The sequence below is a fragment of the Lactuca serriola genome, chromosome 6 (assembly GCF_051521515.1).
Source record: "Lactuca serriola cultivar US96UC23 chromosome 6, Lser_US96UC23_V15, whole genome shotgun sequence".
NCBI lineage: Eukaryota > Viridiplantae > Streptophyta > Magnoliopsida > Asterales > Asteraceae > Lactuca > Lactuca serriola.
In genome coordinates, this window is record NC_136413.1 from 178,611,276 (window position 1) to 178,619,258 (window position 7,983).

At 35.3% G+C, this 7,983-nt stretch overlaps 1 protein-coding gene across 1 annotated transcript; it reads right to left on the reverse strand.

The window, feature by feature from the left end:
* Window positions 1-561: 561 nt before the first annotated feature.
* LOC145057459 (protein DETOXIFICATION 27-like) lies at window positions 562-4,398 on the reverse strand. Its single transcript, XM_079005302.1, has 8 exons — window positions 4,073-4,398; window positions 2,539-3,080; window positions 2,262-2,348; window positions 2,093-2,149; window positions 1,417-1,655; window positions 1,158-1,276; window positions 957-1,046; window positions 562-743 (listed from the first exon to the last, which is right to left on the reverse strand). Exons 1-8 carry the CDS (start codon window positions 4,325-4,327, stop codon window positions 705-707), a joined length of 1,428 nt encoding a protein of 475 aa, XP_078861428.1. The 5' UTR covers window positions 4,328-4,398; the 3' UTR covers window positions 562-704.
* Window positions 4,399-7,983: the final 3,585 nt, after the last annotated feature.

Here is a 7,983-nt window from a genome sequence, read left to right on the forward strand (position 1 = left end):
ATCAAGTATGTTGCTCGTTTGGTAAGCAAGTTTGTTCCTATGTTGTTGCAAAAGTCACATAGTCAATCCATTCCAATTTGTCGCTTTTTAGTTATTTAGACTTTGATTTCAAAATTGGTTGACAGTAAATTGCGTACGCATTCTTCCATCGCTGTAAATATTTATCGCTAAATATAGTCACCATTACCACACGACCTATTTTTCCATCGCAAAAAAGTTTCACACACGGTTTAGCGATAGAGTTTCTATGTGCCAACTGAGTTAATCTAGGAATATTTGAATAATTAAAACATTAATCCAATCATGTAAACCTTTGTGAAATATGAATATTGAATAGCAACTATTTCATATTTCACTAGATGAGATTTAAAATATTTTACGAAAAAAATTGTACCACAATCTAAATTGTCAAACATAAGCAACAAATATCAAATTAATATATTCTTTTTATGATTACAACATAATACGCAATAGTCCACAATCATTTACGAGATTCGGTTTGTAACTATGAAAAACAAATGTACCCGAGTCCAAATTTTGCAAGGGTCATGGAGCTATGAAAGCATGTTCTTGTGTTAGCCTCTACCCTTCGAACTTATGTATCTCATTCATAGGAGTTCATGAAACCAATCGAAATTATCGATCTTCATGGTTTTGATTATGTTTAATTATGTAATTCAAAATTTCATCCAACGATCTTGAAATTATGATAGGGTTGAATATTTTGCAGCTGCTTTCTGAGCCTGCATAGAAGAATAGATAGAGTTTATATCAAATAATAGTAATAATACTTAGATACACATATTTGGGATCTATTTTATCATTTTAGACAAAACATATATATTATTTAGGTTTAAGGGATCAATGACAAAAGATAGTACATTACTTAAAATTAAGATATTGATCTATAGGTTATTAGGTTATTATTATGTGAATTCAACAAAAACCAAATTTACCTCTTTCTCCCAATCACAACGAATTGTCAATAACCCTAATATGATCGTCTGTAACGCGGTTCCACCAAAAATCATTCCTCCCCATATTCCCTATTTTTCGAACACAAGGTCATTAAATTATTTCAAAAAAAATTCTTCATAAATTTCGAAAAAGTATACTACAATGTTTATAAAATAAAAAAAATAACCCATTATCCATACCTCGACTCCAAGATGGAAAACCAAACCCAAGACAACTCCAAGAGGTACACCAACCAAATAGTAGGAGCCTAAATTAATGTACGCTACCCATGATTGCCATCCGGACCCCACAGCAACCCCTGTAACAAATAGACTCGATAGATAATAAAATTTGTACACAATGTCAAAGTAATAACTCATAAACCTACACTAGGGGTAGATGAAATTCCATGATTATATGTTTATAGTAATCCTGTTAGATAATATATTAAAAGTTTACCAGATATAACGGGTTGAATGCTGTTAAGAAGGATAGTGAAAGCTAAGAGCCAAGCCATGGTATCAACTGCTTCAAGAACAACGGTGCTCGATGAGAAAATTAGTGCAAACTTGTCATGAAACGTCACTATCAATACACAAAATACGAGCCCAATGACAGACGAATGCAATATTGCTACAACTGTTGCGTATTTTGCCCCGTGTCCATTACCAGCACCGAGTTCATTGGATACTCTAACTCTGTAGTAAAACATGAATAATAATGTTACTTTCAAAACAATATATGTTACTAATACATTTTTAATCTATAAACATTTTATTATACTGTCAAAATATGTACAGTTTGACTCGATATACACCATAGATATGATTGAGATTGACAACACTATTTAGAAGACGATTGTTAGGTTGTAATGGAGGAAGAATGGTCGTTTTCAAGAAAGAACAATTTGTACCCATTCATGATAACAACTTTACGCCAAATGCCATAAATTATAGTCTCTATTCATCACATGGTTGCATGTATAAAATTTATGATACTTTGTACGATCGCTTAAATTATGGCTTATGAAATGCTTGTTGCTTAATTTTAATCCAAAATACATAAACGGTAAAAAATTCATAAAAAAATATTAAAATGTTTTTTCCACTTTGAAAATGCAGAAGAGTTTTCATACCCGATCCCGGCAAAAAAGGCTAGGGGAATCATCATTTCCCAACCATTGATGTTCATGCTGCAAATATTGTTAGAAACATAAAAAATGTATCTTAGTAATTTAAATTATTGAAATTGTGTATTTTAGTACAAATATTTTACAATGATAATAAGACGGAAGAGTTAAATACCAAATCGACACCGCATCCACGGCAACGGTGGCATTCTTTAAAAATGCAGTCATTAGTATCAATATTCGATAGTACCAATTTTCCAAACTGCGATGACATATCTTATCAAGCGTTATTAATCCACAATCAATTTATATATGAGACTCTCATCCGATATCACATGTCTAGTCATTTTATCTGATTTATGCTCAAGCATATGAAGCATATGATATCGGATGATTATAACCTAAAACAAGGTTAGAATTTTGGATAATAGCAAATTTGGGAAGAATTATACCAAAGCATGACACCGGATGCAGCCGAAAGCTTTACAAATTCCCACAAACCCGAAAATGCTTCCATCGAGAAACCGTTCCATGTCAAAGGACACCCACCATAAACAGTATACGCAAACAACCCAACAAAATTCAACCACCAAGAAATGTCCAATGCCACAACCGTCCCCACAATTCCAAACTCAAAAACCGAAGTAAATAGCCATGTAATCAAAATATGGATTGCAAGAATCACCAAAGAAACCCACGCCAAAACCGGAGTTTTTAGCTGGCTTTGTAAGAACCGTTGTACCGGGAATAGGAATGCAAATGAAAAATGTTGTGGGATGAGCCATATCGCGGCTTTTCCTGATAGTTCAGCTACCTCGTCTGATTGACCTAATAATTTTAAGATCGGGGTGGCATATATGTATAGTGGGAGTGTCATGATACAACAAAACAATAGAACAATCCATGATCTTTGCATATATATCCCGATCATGTTGTATCTTTTTGCCCCAAATGCTTGCCCACATAGCGTCTCCAACGCACTCGCCATCCCGAGCTATCATAAATGTACAAAATGTTTACTACATAATTAAGACTCGTTTCTAATATAGGTACAAATAGAAATAACCGTAAAAACTATTGAATATTCTGTCCAAAGACTATTTCCAATGTATTAATATTTGTACCATAACGGTAAAAATAAAAAACCAATGACTACCTTTTTTTCTTTGGTGGGACAATGTAACTAAGCTGTAAAAGTCATCCACTGTCGGTTTCAATTATCAAGTCCAAAGAAAGAGAATAGGTGGATGCTATGGACTACTTCTTTTGTTCAACATAAAGTGATTTCAAACAAAAAAATCACACAAGTTATATAATTGTTATTTAACTTTTAGAAATAATTTTCTCTTTAAATCCCTTTTTTTAATAATTTTAATGTGAACAAACAATAAGAATTGGTTTTTTTTTTTTTTTTAAAGTTTACATCAATAAAGAGACCGATTTATCTATATGAATCATATATTTTGTCAAAATTTTGTAATTATAAGTTATATATTTGGTTTTATAAAAAAACACCCATTAAATATATTAACAAAAAAATTTATTTATACACAGTAATTTATAATTTAGAACCTTATAGACTACTATATTTTAAAACATAAATAATTATACACAAATCATCTTCTAATTTTAAACTTGCATGAACATTGAGAAAAAAAAATATGAGAATAGAAAAATAGCATATAATTTTGCATTTATCAAGTATACACATACGCCACAGATCACAGGAATTGTTATCTTTCCAAACTTTACCTTCAACAAACGTATACTCTTTCTATTTTTAGGTGTATAATGTTATATGTTCCTCCTACGTGGCAGTTTTAGAGGTCGACCATCGTCGACAGTACATATTGCAATATGCCCCCCAAAGTATAGAGATATGACAAAAAGAACATATTTATCAAGAGAGGATGTCATCTGATAAGAATTTACTGGCGTGCAATAAAACAATATTTATTAACCAAAGATGGATTACATAATACTTACGATTAGGCCGAAATTGAAGCCGACGATGACGCCGGTGGAGATGGTGATGGCAGCGAGTTCCAGGTCACCAAGGTGGCCGGCGAACGCTTGGGTGACGACGTTCATGGTGAAGGTGGCGACACGGCTGAAGATGGAAGGACCAACTATGTACCAAAGCTTCTTTGATTCAATCCAAAATCTTGATTTAGCGTCTCCTCCCGCCGGTGGTTGTAATAAGGCATGGTTCAGTCCTTCCTCGCCGCCGGTATTCTTCATAGCCTACGCTTTTTGAGGGCAAGAAATTGGAAATTGGTGGAAGAGGAAAATGACGATATATATTGGAGGCGGAAATTGTTTATTTGCACACGTGTCGTTTTATATCATTTGTGGCTATAGAGAGATATGTGTAGAAAGTAAGTATATAACATGTTTATATAAATTGTTAGGAAATTCGAGTGTGCACTTTAAAGATTTAACAGGAGTGTATTAATAATGCAACCAGGATCGGTATTGGATGTTGGGATTAAGTTCGGGATGGGTGTTTGTTGATGAGGTTCAAAACTTGAAATCATCGGGAAATTCTACGGTTAACCGTACGTAATTTGGGATAAGTCAATGTGTCTCTTGGTAAAAATCTTAAAAGAATATGAGAGGTGGGGAGTTGAATGTAAGCTTCTTATTGGTAGATAATTTAGATAATTTGAATTATTAATTGTATCTGTTGTATCTTTATTTACCTTAGTTTATCTCCTAATGTATGGTGGCAGTTTGTAATTTTTCCCTTATACAGTAATCCTCTCCTCATTAATCAATGAGGTTAAGTGACCATATTCTTTACATGGCATCAGTCATTCCTTTCTCCCACCGAATTTACGTTTTCTAACCATACCCTTCTCACTTATTCAATCTTTCTTGGGATCTAATCATCAAATCTTCTTCTCCTTCTCGTGTTGGTTTCTTCCCCATGAATATCCTATTAATAGTTATCTTCATTGGAGAAATTTCCTATTTTCACTTAACAGAAATCCATGGTACCTCCTCTTCGTCATCGCCCATTATTACTGATGAAGGCAAGACTCTTCGTAATCCTAAATCCTTCATGTTGTTGAATGAAAATACCCTTTAGGGTTTCTATATATTCCATCTCTTTAAACAGATACAAATGTTACAATAAGGACTCTACACTAACAATTACTATTAAATATAAAGATAACAGAGAGCACACAGGAAGAAGGAGAACTTGTGTTTTTTATAATACAACAGAGTGCAACTAATAGGAGATATATACGGAAGATATTGATGGAGATCTACAACAATATTTGACAGGGTAAATATATACACGTGAGTTATAGTTTAATATGCCCCCGCAAGATGGATGATCCGGAGATAAGTCCAATCTTGGAAAGAAGGTAGTGAAATCGTGAGGTAGGAAGTGGTTTGGTGAGGGCGTCCGCTAATTGATCATTGCCTGCAATGTGTTGAACACAAAGAGTGCCTTGTTGAACCTTTTCCCGGACAAAGTGAAAATCTAAAGCAAGATGTTTCATTCTTGAGTGAAAAACTAGATTTGCAGAATACGATGTTGCACTCAAATTATCACAGTAAATTGTGGGTGTTGTAGCAGAAAGAACCTGAGTTCACTGAGTAAGGATGTAAGCCATTGGACTTCAGTGGTTGTGGATCCTACAGCTCGATATTCTGCCTCTGTTGAACTTCTAGCAAGAGTGCTTTGGCGTTTGGAGCTCCACGAAACTGGATTTGAACCAAGGTAAATAATGTATCCTAAAGTACTTCTGTAATTATCTTTATCACCTGCCCAATCAACATCAGTAAAAGCATGAAGTGTGAGTGGTGAATGTTTACGTAGGAGAATGCCATGATACAAAGTTCCATGTAAGTATCTGAGTAATCGTTTGAGGGCTATCTAGTGAAGTGATGTTGGTGCATGCATGAACTGGGATACACGATTGACTGCAAATGATATGTCTAGTCTTGTGATAGATAAATATTGTAGTGCTCCAATCAATGCTCTGTAATCAGTGGGTGAGGGTAGTGGTGTGCCGCCTGCTAGACGCAACGATTCGGTGTTGGTCATCGGTGTTGATAGGGGTTTACAATCACTCATTTTTGCTCTCGTGAGGATATCTATAATGTATTTTCGTTGAGATAAGAGGATGCCAGAGGGATGTGGAAGAACTTCAACACCTAGGAAGTAGGAAAGTGATCCAAGGTCTTTAAGAGAGAATCTAGTAGCAAGATTCGTGATAACGTTTGAGAGGTGGGTAGGTGAAGGACATGTGACAATAATGTCATCAACGTAAACAAGAACTAGGATAAAAGAAGATTTGTTTTTAAGAAGGAAAAGAGAGGAGTCTGAGATAGCGGGTTTCAAACTAAGAGAAGTAAGGTGTGTTTTGAGTTCATCATACCATGCTCGTGATACCTGTCGTAGGCCATAAAGAGCTTTATGAAGCTTACATACATGGTTAGGAAAAGAGGGATTCATGAAGCCAGGAGGTTGAGATATGTAGACATCTTCATGAAGATGTCCTTGTAGAAAAGCATTATTTATGTCCAGTTGTCTTAAGGACCAGTTGTGGGACATAGCAAGAGAGAGAATAAGGCGTAAGGTAGCTGGTTTAAGGACAAGGCTAAAAGTTTCTCTATAATCAATGCCAGGACGTTGGTTGAATCCTTTTGCGACAAGTCTAGCTTTTAAGCGATCAATGGAACCATCGGGTTTGTATTTTGTTCGGCAGATCCATTTGCAACCAACAAGATTTTTAGCTTGGGAGGAAGGTACTAAAGACCATGTGCAATTTCGTTCTAATGCATCAAATTCTTCTTGCATGGCATTGCGCCAGGAAGGATGTTTTAGTGCTTGGGAAATGGAAGAAGGTTCTGAAGGATATTCCGAAGAAGCTGTATAAAGATGAAAATTGGAGTTTTGTGGTTTTTCTAGATGAAGGAGGAGGAGGGGGAGGTAACGGTGGAGGGGAGGGAGGAGGAGAGTTATGTGGTGGTGGTGGTGGTATATCTGGTTGAGGATGTGGTATGTTAGGTAGTGGCTGAGTAGGTGCTGATGGTGTTGTATCATAATTTAGTGGAATGGATAACGGCACCCAATCATCAAGATTAACAATGGGTGTATCTGTAAATAGGGTTGTGAGTTTGTTAAATTGAAATTCATGTTCAACAAAAACAACATGTCGTGATGTGTATAGTTTTGGGAGGTAGGATCAAAAGCATAATAAGCACTTTGTGTTGGAGAGTAACCAACAAAGACACAGGGGGTGGAATGACGGTGTAGCTGTTGGATTAGTGTCTAAGCCCGTAACCATATTTGTCAAGTATTTGACCCGATTGTGCATGGTCCTTTTGGGTTGCCTTCACCAAAGCAACTTGACTGGAGAAATAATAGAGAAAGAGGTTATTATGATTTATTAATATGTTATAAGAATAATATATTAAAGGAGAAATCATATTTGTTTAATTAATATTGGTCAATAATTAATTAAGAATTAATTTTGTGATCAAATGTAATTAATTAAACTAGAGGGGCTGAATTGTAATTATGTGATAGTTACAAAATATGGTAATGGTTATCCTTAATATGGGTTGGATTAATTTAAGGGATAAGATATCCTTGAAATCGTCCAAAGGATAAGGATAAGGGTTTTCAAGGCTTATCTTATGATTGCTTGGTGGGCAAGTAACTAGATAAGGATAAGGACTGAAACCCTAATCTCTACACCTATATAAAGACCCCTAAGGCCATAAGAATTCGTCCATGACTTTTCTAGGGTTCCTAGGGACGAATTTTTATACCTCTTCTCTCTTTCTTTCTCTCTCTCTCTCTCTCTCTCTCTCTCTCTCTTGCCTCTCCATTTGCTCTTGGTGTTTGTGAGCCATTAGAGGTACTACACTTGTGG

Bases quoted from the DNA above. Each gene is read 5' to 3' on its own strand.
- LOC145057459 (XM_079005302.1), bottom strand. From the start codon at position 4,327: ATGAAGAATACCGGCGGCGAGGAAGGACTGAACCATGCCTTATTACAA. The intron at 1,656-2,092 runs GTATGAAAACTC...GTTTTACTACAG, and splicing joins GCCTTTTTTGCCGGGATCGG to AGTTAGAGTATCCAATGAAC. The intron at 1,277-1,416 runs GTAAACTTTTAA...TATTTGTTACAG, and splicing joins CATTCAACCCGTTATATCTG to GGGTTGCTGTGGGGTCCGGA.